Below are 27,628 nucleotides of genomic sequence, written 5' to 3'. Positions count from 1 at the left end.
AAGACGTTGTTTGATATGAAACCATGGATCCTAAGAAAGTTTTAAAAAGAAACGTGGTAACTGAGACTCGAACATATCCACACTGGCCCAGTTCATCCATCGTGTACGTTTCAATTTCCATTCAAAATTCTAAACCGTTTCTACGAGCCACCCACGTGCACATCCCTTCCTCCTATGGCTCATCTTCTGAGTATAAATTATCAAATTCTCAATTACAAGACAAACACTCAGCATAATCATGGGCTCTCCTCTATAATTCAAATCCTCATTCTGCTGCAGTCTCTTCACTATTGTCAATCTCGATGTCTGGAAGCGTATCTAGATCCACCCGTTCGGTTACATGGGAGTCGTTAGAATCAAAATGATCGTCTTGAACTGGGTCGTCAATGTGGTTTGTCGAGTTGGAGCTATCGTCGTTGGATTCGCCATCGTCTTCCGACTTGTCGTTATGAGTAGCTTCACTATTCTCCTCGGGTATCATGGTCGGTAAGACATTCTCCGGTTCGTTTGTTTTGTTGTCTTTCTTCGTTTCGGATGTCTCGTCGTCTGAAACAGTAAGATCTGGCTTACTCGTGATGTTTCGGGTTTCGCCTTCAACCTCATTTGGCTGAGATTCAGAAGTGCTGTTCTCCAAAACCTTGTCATTCATATCTGTGAGTATAGACTGAAGAGATGTTTCATTCTTATCACCCAAATTGTCTATGATTTCACTTTGAGTATGATTCAAATCAATTTCTGTTCCCTTCTGCTGAGAAGAATCTGCATTCTCTACATTACTTGTATCAGTAGTTGCAGAGGATGTATTATTGCTCAATTCAGGTTGATCATCGGATTGAGCGGTCGGGATTGAATCTTGAACTGAACCATCAGTAGGGAAGGACGTGTTTTCGCTGAGCTTCACATTACTGAAATTCTCGTTCGTTGAAGTTTCATTGTTAGCCACTTTATCTACTTCCTCGGTTAACCGTGAACGAATCGCTTCGGTTTCATTTGATTCACTGTTCTGTTCTTTGTTATTCAGCTCTGCGTTCTCACTTGAACTTTCTAAACTCACGTCGTCTGTCGAGGTGGTAGAGTGGTCGTCATGGGCCACGGCACTAGATGCATCGTCCCCCTTGTAGTTTTCCTCCCGTGCCTCATGAGTGATCGAATCACCATTGTCGTTCTCCTGCTCATCAGAAGAATTCTCATCTCCTCCTGCCTCCTCATCACCGTCTTCTTTCAATCTCTCACCGTCCGCATTCTCACCTTCATGATCGGATTCATTATCGGACTTCTCTCGATCATTCTCATTCATATCGTCATCGCCACCTCCTCTCCCATCATCATCCGTCTCCTCTTCATCTTCATGCTTGCTTCCTTCATCCTCCTCATTGACCGACTCGTTTTTCAGTTCTTCACGTGCCTCTTCTACCTCATGCTTCGAGTCTTCCTCCTCATCGACTGCCTCGTTTTTCAGTTCTTCACGTGCCTCTTCTACCTCATGCTTCGAGTCTTCCTCCTCATCGACTGCCTCGTTTTTCAGTTCTTCACGTGCCTCTTCTACCTCATGCTTCGAGTCTTCCTCCTCATCGACTGCCTCGTTTTTCAGTTCTTCACGTGCCTCTTCTACCTCATGCTTCGAGTCTTCCTCCTCATCGACTGCCTCGTTTTTCAGTTCTTCACGTGCCTCTTCTACCTCATGCTTCGAGTCTTCCTCCTCATCGACTGCCTCATTTTTCAGTTCTTCACGTGCCTCTTCTACCTCATGCTTCGAGTCTTCCTCCTCATCGACTGCCTCGTTTTTCAGTTCTTCACGTGCCTCTTCTACCTCATGCTTCGAGTCTTCCTCCTCATCGACTGCCTCGTTTTTCAGTTCTTCACGTGCCTCTTCTACCTCATGCTTCGAGTCTTCCTCCTCATCGACTGCCTCGTTTTTCAGTTCTTCACGTGCCTCTTCTACCTCATGCTTCGAGTCTTCCTCCTCATCGACTGCCTCGTTTTTCAGTTCTTCACGTGCCTCTTCTACCTCATGCTTCGAGTCTTCCTCCTCATCGACTGCCTCATTTTTCAGTTCTTCACGTCCCTCTTCTGCCTCATGCTTTGAGTCTTCCTCCTCATCGACTGCCTCGTTTTTCAGTTCTTCATGTCCCTCTTCAACCTCATGCTTTGAGTCTTCCTCCTCATCGTCCTCTTGCTTCGAGTCGGGATGAACTTCCTCAACATGTGGGTGAAGCTCTTTCCTTCCAAATTTCAAAACATCCCCTCCATCCCGAGTTCTTATCGTTATTTCATTATCTTTCTGGTCGAATCCTTTCTTCTTGTCATGGGAGCGCTTCACCTGATAAACTAACCAAAAGCAAACACCAACCAACAGAACAATCTGCAGAATATGCTTCACTTTGATGCCTTTCGACCTGCTGCTCCGACCCGGTAATTTCTTCAACATGATGAATTTCCCGAGTCGAAACCCTTATATTTTTACTTCTTTCTACAAAATAATCAAACATCAGAAGCCTAGAAACATTCGTCTTTGAACAATACTACACCAATAACAGAGGTGACAAAGAAAACAATGGAGTGTTGCTAATTACATATCCAAAGGAATCTGATTCTGATTTGGCCCCTGCAACTAAGCTCAACTGAAGTAAAAGATTATCAATTTTAACTTAAAGAAATAAAGCAGAAAAGGAACACCAATTTTATAGCAAAGTCGTTTTTCTTCCACGAAAAACGTCTCTTGCATCTCTTCAACTCCCCTTCGAAACGAGACACTCGACACATTTCAGACTCTTTTCTTCTTTTAGATTTCTCAATAATCAAAAGACGAGCAGAGTATCTATGAGATCCCACATCGGTTGGAGAGGGAAACGAAGCATTTCTTATAAGAGTGTGGAAACCTCTCCCTAGCAAACACGTTTTAAAATCGTGAGGTTGACGACAATACGTAACGGGCCAAAGCGGATGATATTTGTTAGCAGTAGGCTTGGGCTGTTACAAATGATATTAGAGCCAGACACCGGTGGTGTGCCAGTGAGGACGTTGGGCTCCCAAGGGGAGTGGATTGTGAAATCCCACGTCGGTTGGAGAGAAGAACAAAAAATTCCTTATAAAAGTGTGGAAACCTCTCCCTAGGAGACGCGCTTTAAAACCGTGAGGCTGACAACTATACGTAACGAACCAAAACGGACAATATTTGCTAGCGGTGGGCTTGAGTTGTGTCACAGTAGGCAACCAAGCTTCCTACACGCTTTATAGCTAAGCCATTGCAGTCAAAACTGCAATCTAACCATCCAAACTAAAGACATTACTTCACAACTGGAAAAGCAATTTTCGACCACCCCCGCCCCGCCCAGCCCCACCTCGCCCCGGCATCGAAGAAAACCAAAGCCTTGCTTGCTCTTGGGTGCAAGCCAACGCCAAGGCTACAGTGGCAAGAGGCAAGAAACTTGTTGGATATTTATACATCTAAGTAGGAAGACACAGAGTTTCAAAAGACATCTGAATTCACAACTTTACAGTTTTACAGATTTTAGAGGCTATCACAATCATGAGAGACTAACAATTACAATATGTAAAGTGCCTAATAAATCCTTACAACCACAATCCAATCTCTAAAGAAAACTTAACAATAACTCCTACATAAACCCTAACCGAAGGTGATAAGCAAAACACCAAAATCAGCCCCAAAATTCTTCCATCCACAAAGAAATGAAGCAAAATTTAAGAATCTGAAACGAAATCAGTTCCAAAAAGAATCGAAAACTCGAAGGCTAAATAGTTCAGTAGGAAATTTGACGAGAAGTAAAGCGTAAATAGTGAAGAACAGGGGGCTGAAGCCAGAAGTACCTGGAAGAAGATGAATCAGAGCTTGCAATAATGGCGAGGAAGATGCGTCAATCAGAGCATCTTCACCGTTTCAACCATGGCGGGAGTTGGAGTGACTACGAAAGTTCGTGTAGTGGGAGAGAGATCGGATCCAATACCAAGAAACTGCAATTTTCTTCCTAAAAAATTGAGGAAAAAGGATCAAATATTGTGAGGATGGAATTGCAATTTGCCTCACCTTCAAAAGCAAAACAACCGTGACCCATTACCCCATCCGCCATTAATTGGAGTTGTTGGCTGATCGAAGTAAGAAAAAAGATGCATGAAAATGGAAATGTTCTAAGTTTTATTATTATTTTGTTTTTTTGTGGTGTTTAACGAGAAGTAAGTATCCCATGTTCATGGATTTGTGTTCTTTCCCTGCATAGTAAGTAATTAAGATTTACATTATCTGTGAGACTAATCCCACCGTTAATAGATATTATATTTTTTAGACTTTTTCGTTTAAAAAGGGTTTCTCTCAAAGTTTTAAAACACATCCAGCAGCTGAAGTTTGCGAATAGTTGGCTCATCTCGGGACTCGTGCTCTATGAAGAAGGTGGTTGGCTGTATGGTTTGATTATTGTACATGAACCCAGAAATGTATTTAAATATTTGAGCCTTGGGCTTTGCAAATAATATCAGAGTCAGTCATGGTGTGGCAGTGAGGTCCCACGTCCATTGAAAAATGAAACGAAACATGGAGTGAAAACCTCGCACAAAGTAGATAGGTGAGATTGACGATGATACTTAATGAACTAAAAGTTGATGATGATACGTAACAGACTAAAGTAGACAATATCTACTAGGAGTGACATGATATGTTTGAATACTTGTTTTGAGTTAGCGTAGCTTGGACCGGGCAAATAACCTCCTCAAGCTCTATTGGGCTTATTGGGCTTATGGGACTTACTTAGTGGGCTAAGCCAATCGACCCACTTGGTTCCACTATTATCTAGCCGAGTTTCATTATTTGTCGAATTTATTTCTATTATATGAATGAATTATTAAATATTATTTGGTTGTTTAGAGAGGAAATATTATTTGCCTTACGTTTTGTTTTTAGTTAAAATCATTAAATCAAAGCTTGGTTTGGAAGATACTCAAACTATCCAACTCCTACACTAATTAATTACTCTTATTAAGCAATTAAATTACCATATACCTTTTCTTATTTATTTATTATTCTACTTATACCCGACCCATCAACAACCTTATCTGTAACGCTCATGTCTACTCATTACCCCTATCTTACATATGTCTCGTTTCCTCTTCAATGTACGCATTATATGATAACCTTCGCGTGGCCTAATGGGCGTCTCTTGATTGTCGCTGCTTTGCTTGACTTGACATGAGAGTCACAACCTACTCTCTTTATAATATGTTTACGACGTTCTCCCCCACTTAAATTAGTCATCGTACTTGATGACTATATATAATACTCGGGAGCTAACTTCAACCATGCAACCGAACAAACTATAAAATAAGAACAGAAAAACCGAAATACTCGTAATAACAAAGGGAGGGAAGGAATCAATTAAAAACTTTAGAAAAGAAGGGAAAAAAAAAGACAACACATCTTACAAGGATTCTAACAACCAGCATTTTTGTTTGCTTTTCTCTAAAGATATTCTTTCTTAACAAAAACTTCTTTTGTTAGGCTTCTCAATGTTTTGTGTTTTTTAACCATGTGGGCTTTACAAATGTTATATATACAAATAGCTTCTTCATCTTTTTGTATTAAGCAACCAAGGCATTGATCACTAGAGGAGAAAATAAAGCAATGTTTGAATGTGTTCAAACCATCATCTTTTTTGGAGTTTTCTTTGCTTATTTGCTTCAATTTTCTTCTGCTTCTGTTGTTTCAACTGGGGACTATAATAAGGATTTCTTTGTTACGTGGTCTCCTTCCCATGTGAACACTTCGGTCGATGGTCGAGCAAGAAACTTGAAGCTCGATAATTATTCAGGTAAGGGTGTTCGAGAAACTTAATGACTTGAAAATTTTGTTCAAACTTTCTTTTTTTTTCTTACCTCGTTCTCTATTGTTCTCTATTGTTATTGATCCTCCGAGTATACTGCTAGCAAATATTGTTCTCTTTGGATTTTCTCTTTTGGGTTTCGGGCTTCCCCTCAAAGCTTTAAAACGCGATGTTTCACCCCCCTTCGGGGCCCAACGTCCTTACTGGCACTTTGCCTCATGGTCTACCCACCTTCGAGGAACAGCCTGGCATATCGCCTTGTGTCTAGCCCCCTTCGGGGAACAGCCTTCTCGCTGGCACATCGTCCGGTGTTTGGCTCGGATAGCATTTGTAACGGCCCAAGCCCACCGCTAGCAGATATTGTTCTCATTAGACTTTCCCTTTTAGGTTTCAGGCTTCCCCTCAAGGCTTTAAAACGCGTCTGCGAAGGAAAGGTGGAAACACCCTTAACCCCATTCGGGGCTAGCGTCCTTACTGGCACATTGTTTCGTGTCTACCCTCCTTCAGGGAACAACCTCTTCGTTGGCACATCGCCTCGTGTCTACCCCCTTCAGTGACCAGCCTCCTCACTGGCACATCGTCCGGTGTCTGGCTCTGATATCATTTGTAATGGCCCAAGCCCACCGCTAGCAGATATTGTCTTCTTGGGACTTTTCCTCTCAGGCTTCCTCTCAAGGCTTTAAAATGCGTCTGCTAAAGAGAAGTTTCCACACCCTTACAAAGAGCGTTTCGTTCTCCTCCCCAATCAATGTGGGATTTTCACAGTTAGATATTAGGTTAAAATATCATTTGGGTCTCTACGCTCGAGATAAAACGAGTCCTTATCGTAATAGTTTAAGATGCTTTTGTGTGATTCATAGGAGCTGGTTTTGCATCGAATGAGATGTTCTTATTTGGTCAAATGGACATGAAGATCAAGCTAGTTCCAGGCCATTCTGCTGGCATAGTTGTGGCCTATTATGTAAGTGGTCTTGTTTTCATGTCTTTACATGATTTCTTTTTTTGATGTTTATGTGAAACATTATTTGATGAATTGTGTATATATACATAGCTGACGTCCGATCAACCGAACCACGACGAAATCGACTTCGAGTTCCTTGGCAATGTGGAAGGGCAGCCAATTATTCTTCAAACTAATGTCTTTGCTGATGGGTTTGATGATAGGGAAGAAAGGATTAACTTGTGGTTTGATCCAACAAAAGACTTCCATACATACTCAATTCTGTGGAACATTTACCAAATTGTGTAAGAAAATCACTCTTATCAACTCTTCTCGGTCTGCCTCTTAATTTTTTTCGCCTAAGTCCATTACTAGCCGTCTCTTTTTGGCTTCCCTTCAAGATTTTTAAAACGCGTCTGTTAGTGAGAAGTTTCCAATCCCTTATAAACAAATATTTCGTTCTCCTCCCGACCGACGTGGGGTCTCACAATCCACCCCTCCTTCAAGGTCTAACATCCTCATTGGCACTTATTCCCTTCTCCAATCGATGTGGGACCCCCGAATGCATTCCCCTTTGGGGTCAAGCGTCCTTGCTGGCATGCAACCTTGTGTCTACTCTCCTTCGGGGCTCAATCTCTTCGCTGGCACATTGTTTAGTATCCGGCTCTGATACCATTTGTAACAGCTTAAGCCCATCACTAATAGATATGTTTTATTTTGGCTTTTCCTTTCGAGTTTACCCTTAAGATTTTTAAAACCCATGCTTGGATAACATAATCGTTTCGCCATCGAGAAGAAACATACATAAATAAGACGATAGATTGAGTTTTTTTTTTCTTTTTTTTGACAGGTTCATGGTGGATTGGGTGCCAATCAGGGTATACAGAAACCATGCAGACAAGGGGGTGGGGTACCCAAGGTGGCAACCAATGAGCCTAAAAGTGAGCCTATGGGACGGTAGCAGCTGGGCAACAGGGGGTGGAAAGGACAAAATTGATTGGTCAAAAGGGCCTTTTATTGCTTCTTTTGGGGACTATAAGCTTGATGCTTGTACTTGGACTGGGAATGCAAGGTTTTGCAGAGAAATTTCAAGCAAAAATTGGTGGAATTTGCCCAAATACAGCACTTTATCATCTTCTCAAAGAAGGCTCTTCAAATGGGTCAGAAAGAACCATTTGGTTTATGATTATTGCCAAGACAATTCGAGGTTCCATGGCCAACTTCCTAAGGAATGTTCTCTTCCCAAATACTAAATCAACCAAACCCCATACCTTTCTTCGTTTTTGATTCCCTTTGTTCGTTTTTGTTATTTTCATATGGTAATATATATCTCTATCGATGCTTGATGTATAAATATACTTGTGTTTTTTGTTCGGATCGAGTTTTTTTATAGCTCAGGAAGCTAACAAATTTCTTATGAATGGACAAGATACTATACGTTAAACCATTTATTAAAATCTTAATGTTTAATATAGTTTCTTAATCTAGATGAAATGAGTCGAGATAGGAGGCAGGAAAGTACATTTTTTATTTAGTTATAAAAAAAACAGAGTTTGCATTTTTTTTATTTGAACTTCTCATGAAATCACAAATAATTGATACTCGTTTGATAAGTTTTTGGAAATAAACTACTGTGTTCAAAGAGCCTGCGGTTATGTTTTCACCATATGGGCCGCCTGAGTAAACCATGGCGCAGTCGTTCTTCCTTTGGTTGGCATAGGCAAGAGCGAGGGCAGCGAGGGTGTCATTCCATGTCACGGGGCCGACACCGACCTCCGTGCGAGCACGGTTGTGTAATGCAAGGTAGTCTTGGGGGGAGTTTTGAGCTTGGGTTTGGCTTAGGATTAAGAGCGTGGCAGTGGCTAAGAAGACGGTCATGAGAAGGTTTTGAGTCCACATTTTGATGAAGATTAGGGAGGGGAGGGAAGGGAATGGTTTGAAGTAAATGTCAACAAAATTATATTCTAAACTATATAGAACATGATTGTTTTATATAATTTAGAATATTTAAAACCTTATAACCAAAGTTGAGAATATAATTTGCTGAACAGGAAGAACGCTTCTCTTCAATCCTACCAAGCTTCAATAAATATGATCCAAGAGCACTTCTAACAGATCAAAAAAAGAATGAAATTTCAGAGTGTTAAGCAAAAATTATACTAACTTCTTATGTCGTATAGATGCTGTACGAACAAGTCATTCCACGTGTCGGTGAGTCCCGACAAGCACCAATGCATACAATCGTCGTGCTTCTTTCCACCAGCTGAGGCAGGATGTGCATCTGCTCTCAACTCACTCATGGATGTTATGTTCAAAATATGGAAACTAGTTCCATTGAGGGCCTTGACGAGGTGCTCGTTTACGAGACGAACCTCGACATTGGTTCCGTTATTCCTCGGTGCGAACAGATCCTCAGCCTGCAAACAAAAACTACCTTTGATATGGGTTCATTTCTTTCAGGAGAATTCATGGAAGAGGCTCAAAATAATAAATTTAAGCCTAGTAGAGAATTTGTTAGAATATAGAAAATAATGTCGATCCACCACCTGTTGCGGAGATAGAGGCTGCTGCCGCTGGCAAGAACCACCTTGGTACCATTCACCTCCTTCAAAATGCCTAGGTGATTGCGTACGAAAGAATTTGATTGCACTGGGTGGCATTATTTTCTCCACGTATGATATCTATGATGAAGAACAGATCATTCACCAAATGGTAAAGCAAAAATGAGATAAAGCACAATTCTTCCTCGTATGTTGTAGAATGTCAGTTCCTTGACAGAATACATTTCTACAGTAAAGATTGTTCATAATCAACACGTGAACAATGTCTCAAGTTTAGAATGAATGGTTGACAGATCGAAATGAAATCCAAGAGAAGAAATGAAAAAAATTATGTACCATATGTTTCAAAACCATGTCTAAGCCAACGTCAGGAGGTACCGGAGGGATGACAGGGAGACCTTTCTCAAAAAACAGCATGGGTGATTTTACAGGGTCAAATTTTGATGGCGCCCACCACCTATTTGAAGCAAGTAAAGAAGTCCAAATTATCTATCAACAAAATGAAGGAAAACTTGATAGTCGATGAATTTGGATGGGAATGTTTACAAAAAAAGAAGATTAAGAAACAGGTGAACATAGTTTTGAACTACTAATACAAATACCAACAGCACCCTGTTACAATCAAATCTTCTTAATTATAATATCCTACAATCCATATGGAGAAAAATATAATATCACTATGTGATATGAATCCAATCACTAATCGATTACATGTATTCAAAGGAGCAATTACAAGAAACAAGTTAAAAGAAGATTTAAGTATCAAATCAAGAAAAGAATGAATTAGCAATAAATATAACTTGACATTAAAAAGTGATTTGAAGACTTTTTGTCTTTAGTCGTTGAACTACCATTTAAGACTATTTATGTCATGTCTTATTTTCTTCAATCTTAATTTAATAATTGGTAGTCGGTCGTTGAATTACCATTATATTTGAATTATCTTTTTAGCCTATTTAAAGACCTATAATATTTAAGTTTGGAAATCATGGTATATTACAAAAATCTTGTGTTTTCTTGAAATCCTACTGGTGTTATACAAAAATCTTGTGTTTTCTTGAAATCCTACCGGTGTTATCTTTCTTTTTCAAACCTTGTTTCAGGTTTGAAGTAGAATCGATTAATTGGATTAGTTTTCATTATGCTAATTCCTAATTCTTGGAGTGAATCAATTTCAATAACAAAATTCTTGAGATTACCAGAATTTAGTCCTGTCATGATGTGGTTCTCATACACTATCAGACTTCTTCGTTATGCGAAGTTCCATGAAATCCCCAATTTGAATTGTATAATAAATAAACCATCGTTGTCATTCATAACATGATAGCTGAAATGAATCGAAAAACAAATGTACGTACCAATGTCCTGTGTTAAAGATTAAGATGTCATGAAAATTTGGAGCCTCGATCCATGAACTTTCTGGAATGTCAACATCAACTCTGTATCCTTCTTTATAACCCAGAGATTCCAATTTACCACCGTCAGCATTAGCTGACCACCTGACTCAAATAGAAGCAAGAACAGATACTACTTAAAGACGGAAGTGGAGAGTACAATGCAAATGAGAGAAGTGAGAACATAGCAAATTAACCAATCAGTGGCCTCAAATATATATATATTTTTTTTCTTTTGTTAATGAACAAAGTTTTTCATTAAAGAATGACGGTGCAAAAGAAAGAGGGAGAGTCATTAACCCACTTCAGATCAAACTCAACTAAGACATTCTCCCAACATTTTTGAGCGAAAGAGCAAATTGAGAAAAATGGTAATCCTGACTTTCCTCATTTTCTTTGCTTCATTAAATTGAACCTACAAAATATGATACCCCGAAATAGTTAATCCAAATTTGCAACTCCTACACATAACAATATTCTGTTCAAGAGCAATCCTAAGACCATTCAATCCCATCAGCTCTTCTCATCTCTACAGTTTTTGTTCTCTGTTGATGAACAATGAAATTGCCAATCCCAAAATGATGGAAAAAGGATAGATCATTTGGTGTAAATGCAATAGAGACAAGCTTGGCATTATGCATAGTATGGAAGGACCTAACAATTGCTAGGGGCGGATAATATCTTAATTCCTAAAAGATGAAAGGTGATGAAGAAACAGATCTGTTTTGATGGTTACAATATGAGAAATGATGTTAAACGATAAATCAAAGTTTGATTGCTACTTATTTACCAAGCATATCGTGCCAGAATATTTGTTCTATGATATGCAACAGTAAGATTGTACTTCAGAAATGAGAATCCACGATCTGCACCAGCTGGGCGCCATTTCTTCACTTCACCCGGCACATGTTTCAGAGAACAAAAGAGTGAAACAAACATGTTACGATTTAAGGAGTCGCCGACAAACCCTGCACTGCATAACATTCATAAAGTTCATATCTAGCACAATAATAGACACAAATGGATCAAATATGCATTCAATGTGTCAAGAATATAGATAAAAGATCAAATATACCATAATATATTAACATGGTACTAAATTAAGAGTGGAAGGTCCTGCATTTGTATTTCTACCTACTTTTCAAGCTCACCAATGGAGTATTAAAAGTACGTATAAGAGTTTAAATATGTCATGATCTGTCAGTTTCACCTGATACATTTTACTTGCCCCACTCGACCTAGAGACCAATTCCATGTTAACTGTGAACTGAAATTATGAAAAGAAATGTTTGTCGCTTCTACTACGAAAAGAGAATTTGGCAATTTCAACTAGGCAACGTTCATGAACTTGTTACTATAAGCCTACCACTTTGATTTCATGACAGTTGAACATAAACACAAAGCAAAACGCGGAAATAAGCTGCAGAATGGATAAATGGGAGACCAAGCGAGTACCGATGTTAGTATTTCTAAACTTCTCAAGAAAGGAAACCGGATCAAAGTGCGGAAGATCACATTGCTTCGGCTCCCAATGCCAATGAATGATTTCGAGAGCATTGGATTTATTCGCCACATAGCAGTTCCAGCCTTTGAAAATCTCTTTGCAGGTGTGATTGTACCTGGAGGTTCTCAAATTCGGGTCGTGGAACCAACTTCCATCAGAATAATCGCACGAGCTGCCCCCAGCCGCGTCCGATCTCCCGGATCTAACGCCATTGATGAATTGGAAGCTCTGATGCGGTTGTGGTGTCACGGAGGTTCTGCGGAATACCGAGAGAGCAAGAAAAATGGAAACGAAGCAGATAAGAGAGAGTAAGGGGGAAAGAGGAACTTGCTTCGCTTGGTGATGATGATGGTGGCTCTCCCTTCCCGCCATGGCCGGAGCCGGAGTATTCCATCTCTATTCACCAGCATTTTTATATATTTCTCATCGCAATTTTGAAATATTTATGAAAATTGAAAAAGAAAAAAAATATTTTTTTTTATATATTTTTTTTTAATTTTTTTATTTGGAGAACTTTTATTTTATTTTTTTCATATTTAAATATTTTTTTCCCTTTCCATAAGAATTATCTGATGTTTTTTTTTTTTAAGCTTGAAATTATTCTCTAAGGTTGTTTTTTGTCTAACATTTTATTTTTAATGAAAATTGCCCGTCAATTTTATTATTATTTGTTAGACCCACGTACAAAACAATAAAAAGCGTAATATTTAAACATGACGTTAATTATAATGGTCAAAATTGAGATACAATTAAATGATTCTTTGAGACATAATTGTTTAGGTGATATTTGAATATAACAATGTACCACAAATTAAATTAGGAAATAAAAATTGGATAATACCCTCGTATTGAATAATCTTTACCATCAAGTATCACGATCATAATGATATCTATATTTGAATATAATATGCGACTAGTTGTCAATTCTTACTACTAAGGTTAGATACTGTCAATCATTTTTTTTCAATTACTTACTAGCTTATAACATTACTATCTCAAAATTGCTCTTCAGACGTTTTCTAAAACTTTCTCCGACCCAATTCTCTAAAACCATTTTTGAAGAACGGGTCAAGAGGCTTGAGCATAAGTTCACCAAAACATCGAGCAAGATGAATCCCCAAAGACAAATACATACATACATAATAATCTGAGATCTCAAATATCTGATTAAGAAAAATAATCCATGGACATATCACATCTCAATTTTCATTTAATGATCCCAGCATGTGTACATAGAAACAGAGAGGACTTTCTGTCATTCAATCTATCTAACCCCAAGAGTTCACTCGAGAAAGTTTTCAGATACACATTGCTGCTCCTACAACTAAATTCATCATAGTGAAAAAGGCTATTTTTTTTCTAACAAAGTGAAATTCAATGTGAGAGAGAGAAAAAAGAGAGCTGTTGAGCTATGACTCTATGAGCTTGTCCTGGGTTATGTACAGAGCCTATAAATGTAACTTAAATATAGTTTAAAACGAGATCACGTTCTTCGTTAAATAGCTCGACTTATGCAGAATTCAAATCGTTCTTCATGGAGCCCTGTAACCAACAAAACAGATGCATTGGAGAAATCCAACCAGTAAGAATTCCCTAATCTCATACTTGCAGTTAATCTATAATTATGATGCAATAGTTGCAGTGTGTGGTACCTTTAGGCATGGAGTAAAGCTGCAAGTAACGATCATGGAGGCTGTTATTTGCGGCGTTTGCTTTTCTTTGATTCTTTCCTCCTTTTCTCGGATTTGTGATTTGACTTATGGTCCTTGCTATGCTGCTTGTGTGAACTTCTTTTCGACCGTTTTCGCCGATCACTGTCTGAGTCCTCTTCGGAAGAGCCATCTGACCTCAGAGAATTAGGCTTCTCTGGCCCATAAACAACATGTCTATCTGTAACATTGGAGCTTGTTGGCCAACTCAAATATGTTTCATTACAAGGGGCAAGGTATGGACCAGTTTCATCCATTCGTGACCCAACTGCGCCTCTCCCACGCTTAGTCCTGCCACAAAATGAGAAAACTAATGTCAAGGTCAAGCCACTAAAAGCTCTCTAGAGTAATTGTTATCCCAGTCGCATATTAATTGAAGTATCTCGCCGACGAACAAACAATCATGTATGTCCTAGAAGAACACACAGAGAGAGATACCTTGAGTGTAAAAATTCCTCAAGTTCTTCATCTTTTAATCCTTGATTCTCCCTTAAGTCGCAATCCTCATAATCTCTTTTACTAGATGGGCTTGAACTACTGGGAATGTCATGACTGAAATCTGTGGATGGTTTGAAGCCCCTGCGGCTCCCAGAGCCATTGTTCCCCTCTCTTGACTTGCCTCTAAGCCTGTCATCCAGTTCGAGCTCCTTTTGACGAACTCTCCACATTTCATTCACTTCGACAGCTTTATTTGCTGTAATAAAAAGTATATATATCAGCTTGAAGCAACAAAAGGGCAACTATTCAAATAGAATGCACTCCTCAAACTCCAAACAAAAGTACAGAAAAGGCCAGTCATTGTTTGATTGCAATCTTCGAAGAAAACCAAGAAAACGCCAGGAGGGTATATAGCAATAGGGTTCGTATCATCAAACATAAAGATCATCTCATAAAGAAACGAAAATGTTAGAACGTGAATTGAACAAATGACCTTGTTGTACGCCAAGAACAGTTGCAGTCAGGAAACGAGAATTAGGACGACCCCTGACTTTAGGATGCCGTAGATAGGCATCCACACCTTCTTTCTCAGCTTGGCGACGCAATTCTGCTGCCTCTCTCATTAGAATTGCAGCTACCCTATTTTCTGTCTCAAGATCCATTTTAGTCACCTGAGCATGTTCGTTACAAAATGTAAGTATCTTCACCATTCAAACGAACGAATATAACAACATTGTCAAAGCAAAACAAAAGATAAATTTCACAATGTAGCCAGGTGTCTTGTGGATGTCTGCTAATACATAAAAACGAGACATGACATACAAACATACAATCAGTTTTCAGACCAAAACCAACGTCCTCAAGATCTACGATGACCAATTTAATTACCAACCATTTGGAACTTCACACTGTTCCCAGTAAGAAAATGAAAATGTTCGTGCTTCCACCTGGTTTTTCTATAGTCAGCTACCCACTAATCCGTTGGAACGGTGTTTTTGGCGTGGTTGAATCGAAGAAAGAAGAAAAAAGAAATTGACCGGATCAGACTTCCATGGCAAGCAATCGAGAATAGAGGGGCTGCGGCCGAAAACACGGTTGGCGTGAGGGGAGATAAGAAGAGAAGACACAAGAAGTGCCGTGGGTGAGGGGGCGTGCTGGCGACCAGCGGCAGATAGCGATAAAGAGAAAAGAAGATATCAGAGATCGATGAGTACATGCTGCAGCTAGGGAGCGAGAGAGATAGGAGAGAATAGAAATTCATGGGTTCCAAACAAAATTAAGAAATTCAAATAATTTCCCTTCACATTCTAGATGCCAAACAAAGCATTAGTAACACTGATTCTATTGCTGAAATTAATGCTATCGTTAACAGTCGATCAAAGACGCAACAGAAAATCTCAAAATTGCAACTCAGAATCAGGGTTTAGAAGCCAAACTTTACCGCTGCAGCACTCTTCAGCAGAGTCTTCTGATTGTTAATCCTCAAACCAATGAATCAAAGAACCACAATCAGCTTTCTTCTGTGGAAGAAGCCCTCGATATCAAAGAAGAACCGAAACAGACGACGGTTGCAGGTGAGGAAGAACAAATGAAATTGAAGTGGCAGAAATCGAACTCGATCTAGACGGTGAGGACGGCGAAGATTTGCCCTCGCGCGTCGTTCGACTGGCAATTGGACGAACTCAGAAACCCTAGAGAATCGATCAAGCCGATCTCTGAAATTGAAAAGCTGAGAGGGGTTTCGATGCTAGATTCCTGCGGTCCTGGCCTCCTTTTGACGAATCCGACGTGTTCGTTTCCGCCTCGGAAAGAACAAAATAGGGATTTTACACAGTTCTTGTTCATATTTTTAAAAAAATATAACAAATTTTATAAATTTTTATTAAAAAAATACTTTTAAACTTTTTAAATAGTTAAAAAAAAATATTTTTTTTTAATAAAATACTTTCAAAAAAAATTCTTTTATATTTTTTTTAAATAAAATACTCACGGTTCAAAATGCATTTAAACTTCTTTCATAAGTTAAAAGAAAATATACATTTAAACTTTTTTAGTAAAAAAAATTCTTTTAAAAAGTTTAAAAAGATGTATTTAAAGATATTTTTAATAAAAAGTTATTATTGAAACTTTTGAAAATATTAGAGTATGCCCACAGCTAACAGATATTGTTCTTTTTGTCCCGTTACGTATCGCCTATAACGTGTTTTCTAAGAAGAGGTTTTCACACACTTATAAGTAATGTTTTGTTATTCTCTCCGACCAATATGAGATCTCACCATCCACTTTCTTGAGGTCCAATGTCCGTATTGTCACACCATCAGATATCTAGCTTTAATATTATTTGTCACAACCCAAGTCCTAACTCGACTAATGCTCACAATCCACCCTTCTTGGGTGTGCAACATCCTCGCTGGCACACCATCCGATATTTAGCTCTGATACCATTTGTTGTAATAGCCCAAGCCCTACTTCAACCAGTGCCACACACCATCTCAGTGACTCGCTCTAATACCATTTGTAATAGCCCAAACTTACTGACAACAGATATTGTCTACTTTGACCCGTTATCTATGACTGTCAGTCTCATGATTTTAAAACATGGCTACTAAGGAGATTTTCTGCAACATTCTAAACAATGTTTTGTTTCCCTCTCCTACCTACGAGACTTCACATTTTAACACACAAAGTACCAATTTTAATTGGTAAGATAAAATTATTTGGCAATGTTTGAAATTATTTCATATATTTATTATCCATATAATATACTATAAATTTTATAGATAAAATTATTTGGCAATGTTTAAAATTATTTCATATATTTATTATCCATATAATATACTATGAATTTTATCAGTTAAATTATTGAAATTAATTTTAATTAAAAATATTAAATGGTATTATTTCTACCTAATAATATTAATTATTAAAAAAAAAAAGACAAATTTACTTATATTTTAGTAATTAATTAAAGTAATTCTAATTCGTTTACTTTAATTTTATTCGAATAATTTGAAAAAGTATAGGGTTTGTGCGATTAAAATGCCGGCAACTTCGAAGAGTTCCTCATATTACTCAACTGAACACATTTCTTCTAGTACAAGAAAAAATGGCAGCTATACAGAATTTGTCTTCATCTCCACTCTCATCGTCTTCATCTGATTTCTTTTCGCGTTTCAACTTCAATGTCAAGTACTTCTTCTTTAATCTCTGTTTCGTTTTGTTTTTGTTTTACATCAATCCTGACACTTATCTGTTTGTCGTGTTTCATTGCTTAGATTTATCGTGCAAACTGTCTCGTTTATGCTACAGGAATCCGACGGTATCGTTGCCGAGAACAAGCGCCGGCGTTTGCAAGTGTGTTGCGACGTCTCAAGATTCCAAAACCGGTATTGTAGAAATGGCAGTTTGTTTTTGCATGTATAGATAGATATATTAAACTTCAATTTAAAACTAATCTTGCAATGTCAGTTGATGAAAGAAATGATCTCCATGTTTTGATAACTGTAACAAGAATGAAAACTTAGCTGCTTCTATTTCATCTCCTTATTGGCGTTCTGTTGTTTTTTCTGTTCTTAAGATTACAAAACAGCGGTCTCTAGAAATGCGAACATGGCCAAACTTCAAGCTGGCTATCTATTCCCTGAGGTGCGTGGTGCATTATGCTCAAGGTTTAGCACTTTGTTATTGATGAATTCGAATGCTCCAGATTTTTAGTTTTCTTTTCATCTGCTAATCTCGATCTCATCGCTGTGCATTAGTTGTAGCGGTAATAGTTTATGTGTATATCCAATAATAGATTGCAAGGAGAAGGAATGCGCACTTGCTAAAGTATCCTGATGCGAAAGTAATTAGCCTTGGAATTGGTGACACCACTGAGCCTATTCCCGAGGTTATTACGTCGGCCATGGCAAAGGTACGAATCGCAACTCTCAAATCCCTGATTATGGTTATCGCAACGAAATGTTGGAATGATTGGCCAATCTGTTGAACGGTAGTTTTAGGTTTAGGGATTATGTAATTTGTATGAGAAGAAAGGTTGGTCATAATCTTTATAATATTTAACTTGACATCGTGATGGAAATATGGACCTTGCCTGTGATCGGTCTTGTCTTTCGTTTGGTCCGATCATTTTTACTTGGAACAGACTCGTCTCTTCTATTATCGGCTCACTAAAGTAGTAACACTGCATTGCCATCTCATTCGCATTGAAATCGTTTTTTCTTACGCATATGCATGTAAAGTTTGGTCTCATTCAATTGAATTTTATGCGATTTTCAGAAACGCTTTACAAAGGCTTATGTTCTATGAAAAAAAACTATTCTATGGTGTCCAATTTACACATTAAATTTGTCTTCAACTGCATGCATTGAATTGGTGGGCTGCTCTGGAGTTGTTTTCATGCCAGAAGATAAGAGCCTCCTGGCGACCATACACCTTATATTATTATGCATTTTGGGCCAAACAACTGTTACTAACCCATTTTTTACTATCCTGTTCCTTTCTTTGGCAGAGATCACATGCATTGTCTACACTGGAGGGTTACAATGGCTACGGAGCTGAGCAGGGCGAAAAGGTATACAATTCAGTTCCTGAAAAACTATTACTTCTGAAGTTCAACACCTCCCACACACAAACTAACAAAAAAGAAGAAAAATCTAACAAAAAGAGAACCGAGGAGAAGAAATAAGAGACGTCCGAAAGTTTATCAGCGGAGGTGGAGAGCTTATATTCTATCCAGAATCTGCCTTAAAGTTTCCTGGATTTGTGTAACTTAACATTCAGGTTTTGTAGTTAGTGATCTTCCCTAATCGGTGAATTTTGGGTATAAATAGTGAGAAAATCCAAGCCACTCTTTTGCTCACTTTGTTTTGGTTTAGGTCCGGCAATGTTATTCTCGATGTGGCATGCCTCTTTCATCAAGCCGTGCTCTCTGGCAATGATTTCTTTCAGAAATTTTTGCCACCTTAATGCTTGTTTAATTTCAAATTAAGTGCTGTCAGTAACTTGTTCATACTTAGTGAAGTATAGTAGTAATAGCTGCCTTATTGTGTTAACAATGTCCCACATCATTTTCGAATTGACTTGATGATTTGACTTTTCTTGGGTCATATCTTCCCATGATTGAAATTTCTAATTTACTTGTTGATTTGTATAGCCAGTGCGAGCTTTAATTAGCAAAACATTTTATAGCGACCTTGGCATAGGAGAAGAAGATATCTTTGTTTCTGATGGTGCAAAATGTGACATAACACGTCTTCAGGTATGGCAAACTTTTTTATATAATTTTTTTTATGTTAGTCATTCAACTTAGTTAAATATATAAAACACCTTTGGCAATCATTTATGCCTGTCATCTTGTTACTAGTGAACTTCTCTTCCCACTTTTGGCAGCTTGTTTTTGGATCCAATGTGTCGATGGCAGTGCAAGACCCATCATACCCGGTGAGTTGCTCTTCACGTTATTGAAAAATTTAGATGTTTAACTAGTGCACTTATAAAGTTTTCCAATCCACCTATATATGATACATAGTTAAATGATCATTTTAAAAATATCGAGCTCTTCTTTTGACAAGCATTTAGCGGTCTCATCTTTACTGTTATGCAAGCCGTATTTGCATTTTCACCATTAGATGTAACTTCCCTTGTAGGTTTAGTCGCTTTAGCTCACGGATAAGTTCACTTCAGCTCAAACAATAAATAATACTTTAATTTTGTTGTTGCTTTTTTTTTTTTTGAAAAAAAAAGAATTTAGATAATATATTTGAGACCAGTACTTTTGTTACTCCATTCTCTCTCTTTTTGGATTATGTTATCTAGGTAATCATGTGGTAACATCCAAAGGCATGCGTTGTTTAGGCTGTAAAACTTCATACCAACCTCTGCCGATTTGAATTCTAATCATGAATTTGTGGAAATGTAGGCTTATGTGGACTCGAGTGTCATCTTGGGGCAGACTGGACTGTACCAAAAGGATGTTGAAAAGTATGGCAATATTGAATACATAAGGTGTACTCCAGAAAATGGATTTTTCCCTGACTTATCCAAGGTTTCCCGGACAGATATCATATTTTTCTGTTCACCAAACAATCCTACCGGCTCTTCTGCAACTAGGGAACAGTTGACCCAACTGGTGGAGTTTGCTAAAATGAACGGGTCAATTATAGTCTATGATTCTGCATATGCAATGTATATATCAGACGATAATCCAAAATCTATCTTCGAAATTCCTGGAGCAAAGGAGGTAAATTTCATTATAATACTTTTTCGATGTCTGAACTTGATATTATTAGATTTACATTTTTTGGTCATTTTATTCTAATTCCATTGCATTACATTTGTGTCGTAGGTTTTAATATTTCAAAGTTCAAATATGCATCTCTGGTTACCCTATTGTTATGTATAGCTCCACTATATTGCTTGGGTTCTCTTGTTTATGTCTTGTGACGGTCTGGTCTCATCATTAGATTCCAATTTTATCATTCAGAAAGCCTAATAAGAGCTTGCGTACATGTGTTATTTAATGCAAGAAAAATCAAATAACGGCAATTCTCTTGCTAAATATGAAATTGCTTTACTATTCTTAAAAATCAAAATGTTATTGGATCCAACTATCCACGAATCTGCAGGCTGGAGTAAATTCACAATGCTTGATGAGAACATGTAGACGCACTAGGTCATGAGCTAAATGTATGAATAGCTGTGGCAGAGGCTTTTCTCTCAAGATACTTTTGCTAGAATCTCCCCGAAATGGGAACATTAATGTCCGAAGCATTAGTAGGGAACGGGGATGATGATAGAGTAGGAAATCAGTTATGTATCATACGAGATTTTGTGTAACAGCCCAATGCCACCGCTAGCAGATGTTATCTGCTTTGGTCCGTTACGTATTGTCATTAGCCTCATGGTTTTAAAACGCGTCTGCTAGGAAGAGGTTTTCAAATCAGGATTACTTTGTTCCCCTCTTCAACCGATATGGGATCTCACAATCCACCCCCCTTGGGGGCTCAGCGTCCTCGCTGACACACTGTCCGGTGTTTGGCTCTGATACCATTTGTAACAGCCCAAGCCCACCACTAGTAGATATTGTCTACTTTGGCCCATTACGTATCGCCGTCAGCTTCACGGTTTTAAAACGCGTCTATTAGGAAGAGGTTTCCACATCTTTATAAGGAATGCTTCGTTCCCCTTTCCAACCGACGTTGGATCTCACATTTAGCTTATAATTTTCGTTAAATGTTAAGATTGAAATTTGGTTGTTTAATTGGCTGATCTGTTCGTTATTTATTGCCAATTCATGCCCTATTTTTCATTTCATGGTCTATTTTTCCATTGTGCAGGTTGCAATTGAGACATCATCATTTAGCAAATACGCTGGATTTACTGGAGTTCGTCTTGGTTGGACTGTTGTTCCTAAGGAACTCTTGTTTTCTGATGGATTTCCAGTTGCTAAAGATTTCAACCGCATTGTTTCTACTTGCTTCAACGGTGCATCTAACATTGCTCAAGCTGGAGGCCTGGCTTGTCTTTCACCAGAAGGCCTTGAGGTTGGTCTGCTAGTTATAGTTTCTTCTGCTCCTTCTACCATGTTTAATTTTCTTAAAATAGATTTAAATATATATAATAAAACTATACTTTCATTAAGAGAAATGAAAGTCTAATACTAATGTATCGACCTAAGCCAGATATTGTCCTCTCCCTTTTGGGCTTTCCCTCAAGGCTTTAAAACGTGTCTGCTAGGGGAAGGTTTCCACACCCTTAAGTGATTTGTTCTCCTCCCCAGCCAATGTAGGACATCACAACTAACCTACCAAATCATTCACCCCAATCCATACATCCTCTCACACCAAATGCTCCACAAATTTACAAAGAAACTAGCATGTCACAAAAATTTGCACTTGATAAAGGGAGAATTCAAGAGCACCTTCTTTGAGCCTTGCAAAACATAAGACAAGTAACTTCAAGGTTTAGTTAAGATGTGCCGAATTTCGCCAAGTATTCAACTGGAACCTTATATACCCCTAATTATATTTTCCAAGTTGTCCTTTTGCTCATGTTGAGCTCAACAAACACAAAGCGATATCATCAACAACAATTTGGAACAATTTTATTAGACACAGTACAATTCATATTTGATGTATGCACAACAAATTACCCTGGAAATCATGAAATTGATCGAATTTCTACTTGCAGGCTATGCGTGGGGTTATCGGGTTTTACAAAGAAAATACTAGTATCATAATGGACACATTTAAGTCGCTTGGATATAACGTGTATGGAGGGAAGAATGCACCGTACGTGTGGGTTAGTTTCCCCGGCCGGAGTTCGTGGGATGTATTTGCTGAGATGCTGGAGAAAACACACGTCGTGACAACCCCCGGAAGTGGTTTCGGACCCGGAGGTGAAGGATTTATCAGGGTAAGTGCTTTTGGTCACAGGGAAAATGTTTTGGAAGCCTGCAGAAGATTCAAGCAGCTATACAAGTGAAAGAAAGAAGGGAAAAGGTGATGCTGGGGAATGAATGAAAGATTGAAGTTTACAGGTAATCATCCTTCTGTTCTTGAACTCTTATCATTCTGCGTTCTTGTTTTTGACATTTCAATTTCATTTAAAATGTGAGGCCTGTATGAAGTACTGGGGTCATGAACATCTAAGCAATTTTCTTTCAAGTAGTTATTTTGAATATGATAACAATTAAAGAGATACTTATTTTGAATTGTAGCATTAAAGTTCTATGGGATTAATTCAAATAACATCTATCATTTATAAGAACATTGAAGATACAAAAACTCTAAATTTTTCGTTTTTGTAATTATTTCTCGTATCAAATAATTTGAGAAATATTATTATCTTGTAGACCAATCTTTGCGAGTTCCCCATATATAGACAGGATCAATGAATAGAGAAAATGGAAATTTTTACACTCCCCAAACAGCACTAAGAATCGATACTGAATATCCCTCCTATAATTGTACATATTCCCAACAATAACATATTTTGATTCAGGCATTTACTCCTATAATCTTACTAAAGGAGGAGTCATTTTCATTGTTACCCTACCGCTGTTAAAATTAAGTCTGCCTGTTTAGGACTAGATCTTGGTACCAGTCCATAACGATCAAAGTGAATCGTGAGAGGGAAGATTTCGGGAAACTCTTCTTGGCAAACGGGTCGATTATTTAGGACGTTCTGTGATTGTTGTAGGTCCCTCACTTTCATTACATCGATGTGGATTGCCTCGCGAAATCGCAATAGAGCTTTTCCAGACNCCGAATGGATGGTTTTATGTCTATTACCTGTTCTTCCTCCCGAGTTGAGACCGATCATTCAGATAGATGGGGGTAAACTAATGAGCTCGGATATTAATGAACTCTATAGAAGAGTTATCTATCGGAACAATACTCTTATTGATCTATTAACAACAAGTAGATCTACGCCAGGAGAATTAGTAATGTGTCAGGAGAAATTGGTACAAGAAGCCGTGGATACACTTCTTGATAATGGAATCCGCGGACAACCAATGAGGGATGGCCATAATAAGGTTTACAAGTCGTTTTCCGATGTAATTGAAGGCAAAGAGGGAAGATTTCGGGAAACTCTGCTTGGCAAACGGGTCGATTATTCAGGACGTTCTGTGATTGTTGTAGGTCCCTCACTTTCATTACATCGATGTGGATTGCCTCGCGAAATCGCAATAGAGCTTTTCCAGACATTTTTAATTCGTGGTCTAATTCGACAACATTTTGCTTCGAACATAGGAGTTGCTAAGAGTAAAATTCGGGAAAAAGAACCCATCGGTATAAAGCGAACAAAGGAAGGTACAACTAGTGACTTGAATCCCCTGATATTGCAGCATACTTAATCATCCTCACAGAGACAGTCAGTCTACATATACATCAGAGATTGGGGATTTTCCCTATTCTACACATATCTAAGAACCAAAGCCAACTGCTACCCAGAAAATAAATATTGTACACTTGACAAAATGAGAGGCATGTACGAAATAGATTTCTAGAACTGTTCAATGCCCTTCATGAGCTCTGCCTTGCAGGTAGTCTTGTAGTGTCCTGTTTGATTACATCGACTGCAATGCACGGTATGTTTTTCTCGATTCAGTTCCTCTACACAAATTCTCTTTTTTTCGGGTCGTCCTGGTGGTCGACGAAACTTGGGTGGTCGCACAATCTGTGTATCATCATCCATCAGAGTTTCGTCGAGATTTTTCCATTCAAGTCTTCTGGGAATCGGGTATATACCTTTTGCATATGCTTCCCTGTAACCAGAAACCATAAAACACTTCTCTGTAAAGGCATAGACATCTTTCCTACATGAGGCAATGGCTGCAACAGCATGAGAGCAAGGTATTCCGTAAAGCTGCCACTCAAGACACGAGCAACATCGCGTTCCAATATTAACTATATATGATCTTTCAGCCGATAAAACCTCGAACTCTACCTCATCTGATCGAAGAACTTGATACGACGATGCAATGGTAATTGCTTCCACTATTCGTTTCTCAGCTGATGGAGTCAGGAAAGAAAACCATGATGAACTCCTAGCACGCCGCTCTTCAAACTCAACCATTAGTTTACTATGAATCCGCTCGATCACCTGGATGATTGGGAGCTCACGTGCCTCGAGAATCCATTTAGCGAACTCCTCTAGATTTGAAGAAAGATGACCATATCGGTTTCCTTCAAAATAAACCAATGCCCAATGAGATGGAGGAAATTGTTGTACCCACTTTGCAGCTTCAGGTGAAATCTCTTCTATCTCAGACATTCTCTCTTTGAAAGCAATTATAGTTGTAGCATACGCCGCTTTCCACAAAAGATGAACAAGCCTTGAGTTTTTGAACTCTTTTCCAATACTTTCACTCAAGTAGCGCATGCATAATGCATATGAAGAATTTGGGAATTTCCTTCTCAAGGCATCTAAAATTCCCTTTTGACCATTTGATAAAAATGTGAGGTGCAGTTCGTTCCGAGCATTCATCTCAAGCGCCTTATGTAACTCCGACAAAAACCAAATCCAGCTTTCCTCATTTTCAGCATCAACTACACCAAAAGCAAGTGGAAACATCCCACCATCAGCATCATAAGAAGTAGCTGATAGTAAAGTACCTAAGTATTTGCTTTTAAGCTGGATTCCACCAAGACTAATCACAGGGAAGCAACCATTAAGAAACCCATATATCGATGCATAAAACGAAACGAAGAGTCTCTGAAAGTGGTTAACCGAACCAGTAGTGAACACTTCTGCAACACTCCCAGGATTGGCTTTCCTTATTTGTTCACAGTACAATGGAAGAAGACCATAACCTTCTTCAGAAGAACCAAAGATTGTGGCAAGACCTCGTTCCTTCGCACGCCAGGCCTGCTTATAAGGTATAGTGATGCCATATTGCTTATGGATATCGTGCAATATATCCTTCGGTTTGTAATTAATGTTGTTCCGCAACCGTTCCTCTATGAAACTCACTATCCAATCTATGGAGGCTTGATGGTGTCCATTTTGGGCGTTTCGTCCACAGGTATGTGCCCCTTCAAGGCTTCTAATTGTGAAGATTGGAGAATTAGGAAGCTTAACAGCACGAATTCGCCATGGACAACCCTCTTCAGCACATTTTGCAAAATAACGTATCAAGTCACTCTTAATAATTCGTAGCTCGAAGTGCTGAGCTATAGCAGCTTCTTTAATGGCATTTCGCAATGCCTTGACATCAGGAAACTCTTGACCTACAACAAATGTATGATCCTCCATGTGAACCACTTGCTCAGCATAAGAACCAATTCATTGAAGTTTCCCTTTCCATTAGTGCAATGAAGTCATTCAAGGCATTGTTTCCACGCAACGTTTATTAAACTCATGGGATGTTCACAAATCAGCTCTCATAAGCAGGCAAATGGTCTGAAAGAGCCATTTTCAAAACATGGTTTTACTTAACTTGATCAAATTAGGGGGAAAAAAGATTACAAGAAAGCATATTAGAGCAAAAACAGAAATCTCCAGCTAGCTAACAGATCAAATGTACAGAATATTGAAAATAAACATGGAGTTTCTGCAAGGAAAACGAGAACGTACAAGCATGTAGAAGTACCTGAGCTTAAAGATTAGCCAACAAGTAATGCTCTCAAATGTAAACAGAAGTTCTTTCGTTCGCAACATGCTAAAACAGAGTTGATTCTTCCTATTATGATTTCTTCTAATTGAGCTATGATCAACGCGGCTACAAAACTAAAAGAAACGGAACTTACGAACCACCAAGCAGCTTCCGAACATGATTCTAAAATCTAAATCGAGCTTGAATTATATAAATTAGGGTTCTAGCGAAGAACAGGAAAAAAAGAGAGAGAGAGAGAGAGAGAGAGATGAGAGCCTACATGCAATGCATTGCCTGAATCGATATGCAAATACAAAAATACACATCTAAACATCATACAAACCTAGAAATTGAAGCGGAACATGCAGATCGGAGCTTCAGAGAGCTGAAAATGGAGGCAGCAGAGAGAGAGAGAGAGAGAGAGAGAGTCAATCGCGCCGCCATGCGCGCGCCTCGGCGTTCCGGCGAAGATTGAGGTCTAGTAAGTCACATCATACATACATCATACATCATACATCCAGGCTGATGGATAGGTGTCTCGGTCACAGATGAGGGTATTTCCGTAATTTAGACTAAAAAGTAATGTTTTGATTTTTTGGGGTAAAATTACGAGTACCGTGTCGAATGTTAACCCGAATATTTATTAAATTATCAACTCAATCTTCTTATTTATTCAAAGTTTTATTTTTAATAAAAATAGAATATTAATTTATAAACATTTATTTATTTACTTACGAACATTGAATTATATAACTCAATTTTAATATATAATATTTAAACTAAATAATAGACACAAAATTGGTCGACTCTAAACACCCCTCCTGCTTTGTTCCTAATGTACCCTTCCTCGACTCTCGCCTCTATCTTATTCCTTCGGCAACAAGGAGTGGAGTTATTTGAGCAAATCAAGTGTAGAGGAAGTTGATAAAGCTTGATGAAGCAAGATGAAACACTTATTAAAGATATTGATCTTAAAAAGGAGTCCTTCTGATTATATGTCATTTCTTTGCTTGAAGATGAGAATAACCCTTGGAAGTAAGGTCGGCCACTTCGTAGAGCTCGTGAAAAGTCTACCACGAGCTCCACAATTCGTTAACGAATGCGAGAGGAAATTACAAGGGAGCGAAGCAGTAAGACTACTGTTCACTTTTTCA

At 38.4% G+C, this 27,628-nt stretch overlaps 6 protein-coding genes across 15 annotated transcripts; 2 read left to right on the top strand and 4 right to left on the bottom strand.

Annotated features, from left to right (window-relative positions):
* Window positions 1–76: 76 nt before the first annotated feature.
* LOC111430711 (uncharacterized protein PF11_0207-like) lies at window positions 77–4,091 on the bottom strand. 7 transcript variants are annotated; one of them, XM_023067093.1, is made up of 3 exons: window positions 3,829–4,091; window positions 1,481–2,470; window positions 77–1,414 (listed from the first exon to the last, which is right to left on the bottom strand). In XM_023067093.1, the coding sequence occupies exons 2-3, from the start codon at window positions 2,426–2,428 to the stop codon at window positions 266–268; spliced, it is 2,097 nt and encodes a 698-aa protein (XP_022922861.1). In that variant the 5' UTR covers window positions 2,429–2,470; window positions 3,829–4,091; the 3' UTR covers window positions 77–265. The 7 variants fall into 7 exon arrangements, with proteins under 7 accessions (XP_022922861.1, XP_022922859.1, XP_022922860.1 ...); XM_023067091.1 differs by having other exon boundaries at window positions 77–1,381; window positions 1,448–2,470; window positions 3,829–4,090; XM_023067092.1 differs by having other exon boundaries at window positions 77–1,405; window positions 1,472–2,470; window positions 3,829–4,090.
* Window positions 4,092–5,594: 1,503 nt separating this feature from the next.
* LOC111430733 (probable xyloglucan endotransglucosylase/hydrolase protein 10) lies at window positions 5,595–8,255 on the top strand. The gene is made up of 4 exons (XM_023067123.1): window positions 5,595–5,816; window positions 6,689–6,789; window positions 6,880–7,073; window positions 7,619–8,255. Exons 1-4 carry the CDS (start codon window positions 5,630–5,632, stop codon window positions 8,019–8,021), a joined length of 885 nt encoding a protein of 294 aa, XP_022922891.1. The 5' UTR covers window positions 5,595–5,629; the 3' UTR covers window positions 8,022–8,255.
* Window positions 8,256–8,717: 462 nt separating this feature from the next.
* Window positions 8,718–12,635, bottom strand: LOC111430502 (protein trichome birefringence-like 13). The gene is made up of 6 exons (XM_023066767.1): window positions 12,179–12,635; window positions 11,514–11,691; window positions 10,688–10,828; window positions 9,666–9,786; window positions 9,315–9,449; window positions 8,718–9,185 (listed from the first exon to the last, which is right to left on the bottom strand). Exons 1-6 carry the CDS (start codon window positions 12,597–12,599, stop codon window positions 8,928–8,930), a joined length of 1,254 nt encoding a protein of 417 aa, XP_022922535.1. The 5' UTR covers window positions 12,600–12,635; the 3' UTR covers window positions 8,718–8,927.
* A 759-nt stretch (window positions 12,636–13,394) lies between these two features.
* On the bottom strand, window positions 13,395–16,174 carry LOC111430901 (protein FAM133). The gene is made up of 5 exons (XM_023067381.1): window positions 15,816–16,174; window positions 14,868–15,045; window positions 14,375–14,630; window positions 13,880–14,227; window positions 13,395–13,769 (listed from the first exon to the last, which is right to left on the bottom strand). Exons 2-4 carry the CDS (start codon window positions 15,034–15,036, stop codon window positions 13,924–13,926), a joined length of 729 nt encoding a protein of 242 aa, XP_022923149.1. The 5' UTR covers window positions 15,037–15,045; window positions 15,816–16,174; the 3' UTR covers window positions 13,395–13,769; window positions 13,880–13,923.
* A 1,264-nt stretch (window positions 16,175–17,438) lies between these two features.
* LOC111430478 (LL-diaminopimelate aminotransferase, chloroplastic) lies at window positions 17,439–22,987 on the top strand. 3 transcript variants are annotated; one of them, XM_023066713.1, is made up of 10 exons: window positions 17,439–17,563; window positions 17,684–17,760; window positions 17,952–18,019; window positions 18,171–18,287; window positions 18,885–18,947; window positions 19,530–19,634; window positions 19,766–19,816; window positions 20,295–20,615; window positions 21,712–21,918; window positions 22,565–22,987. In XM_023066713.1, exons 1-10 carry the CDS (start codon window positions 17,481–17,483, stop codon window positions 22,856–22,858), a joined length of 1,386 nt encoding a protein of 461 aa, XP_022922481.1. In that variant the 5' UTR covers window positions 17,439–17,480; the 3' UTR covers window positions 22,859–22,987. The 3 variants fall into 3 exon arrangements, with proteins under 3 accessions (XP_022922481.1, XP_022922482.1, XP_022922483.1); XM_023066714.1 differs by having other exon boundaries at window positions 17,479–17,563; window positions 17,650–17,760; XM_023066715.1 differs by having other exon boundaries at window positions 17,484–17,558; window positions 17,650–17,760.
* A 1,203-nt stretch (window positions 22,988–24,190) lies between these two features.
* On the bottom strand, window positions 24,191–26,981 carry LOC111430860. Of its 2 annotated transcripts, none has more exons than XM_023067317.1 (2): window positions 26,818–26,981; window positions 24,191–26,281 (listed from the first exon to the last, which is right to left on the bottom strand). In XM_023067317.1, the coding sequence occupies exon 2, from the start codon at window positions 26,132–26,134 to the stop codon at window positions 24,383–24,385; it is 1,752 nt and encodes a 583-aa protein (XP_022923085.1). In that variant the 5' UTR covers window positions 26,135–26,281; window positions 26,818–26,981; the 3' UTR covers window positions 24,191–24,382. The 2 variants fall into 2 exon arrangements, with proteins under 2 accessions (XP_022923085.1, XP_022923086.1); XM_023067318.1 differs by lacking the exon at window positions 26,818–26,981 and adding an exon at window positions 26,472–26,793.
* Between the last annotated feature and the right edge of the window lie 647 nt (window positions 26,982–27,628).

The sequence above is a fragment of the Cucurbita moschata genome, unplaced genomic scaffold, assembly GCF_002738365.1.
Source record: "Cucurbita moschata cultivar Rifu unplaced genomic scaffold, Cmos_1.0 Cmo_Scf00034, whole genome shotgun sequence".
Classification (NCBI taxonomy): Eukaryota; Viridiplantae; Streptophyta; class Magnoliopsida; order Cucurbitales; family Cucurbitaceae; genus Cucurbita; species Cucurbita moschata.
Note: the sequence above shows the minus strand (reverse complement) of the source record. Positions and strands in the feature narration are given on the sequence as shown.

Bases quoted from the DNA above. Each gene is read 5' to 3' on its own strand.
- LOC111430901 (XM_023067381.1), bottom strand. From the start codon at position 15,036: ATGGATCTTGAGACAGAAAATAGGGTAGCTGCAATTCTAATGAGAGAG. The intron at 14,631-14,867 runs GTCATTTGTTCA...TTTTTATTACAG, and splicing joins TGTTCTTGGCGTACAACAAG to CAAATAAAGCTGTCGAAGTG. The intron at 14,228-14,374 runs GTATCTCTCTCT...ATTTTGTGGCAG, and splicing joins GAGGAATTTTTACACTCAAG to GACTAAGCGTGGGAGAGGCG.
- LOC111430733 (XM_023067123.1), top strand. From the start codon at position 5,630: ATGTTTGAATGTGTTCAAACCATCATCTTTTTTGGAGTTTTCTTTGCT. The intron at 5,817-6,688 runs GTAAGGGTGTTC...TGTGATTCATAG, and splicing joins GAAGCTCGATAATTATTCAG to GAGCTGGTTTTGCATCGAAT. The intron at 7,074-7,618 runs GTAAGAAAATCA...TTTTTTTGACAG, and splicing joins TGGAACATTTACCAAATTGT to GTTCATGGTGGATTGGGTGC.
- LOC111430478 (XM_023066713.1), top strand. From the start codon at position 17,481: ATGGCAGCTATACAGAATTTGTCTTCATCTCCACTCTCATCGTCTTCA. The intron at 17,761-17,951 runs GTATTGTAGAAA...TCTGTTCTTAAG, and splicing joins GTCTCAAGATTCCAAAACCG to ATTACAAAACAGCGGTCTCT. The intron at 18,288-18,884 runs GTACGAATCGCA...TTTCTTTGGCAG, and splicing joins TTACGTCGGCCATGGCAAAG to AGATCACATGCATTGTCTAC.
- LOC111430711 (XM_023067088.1), bottom strand. From the start codon at position 2,428: ATGTTGAAGAAATTACCGGGTCGGAGCAGCAGGTCGAAAGGCATCAAA.
- LOC111430860 (XM_023067317.1), bottom strand. From the start codon at position 26,134: ATGGAGGATCATACATTTGTTGTAGGTCAAGAGTTTCCTGATGTCAAG.
- LOC111430502 (XM_023066767.1), bottom strand. From the start codon at position 12,599: ATGGCGGGAAGGGAGAGCCACCATCATCATCACCAAGCGAAGCAAGTT. The intron at 11,692-12,178 runs GTACTCGCTTGG...TATGCAGTGCAG, and splicing joins GTTTAGAAATACTAACATCG to GGTTTGTCGGCGACTCCTTA. The intron at 9,787-10,687 runs GTACGTACATTT...TGCTTCAAATAG, and splicing joins ATCTTTAACACAGGACATTG to GTGGTGGGCGCCATCAAAAT.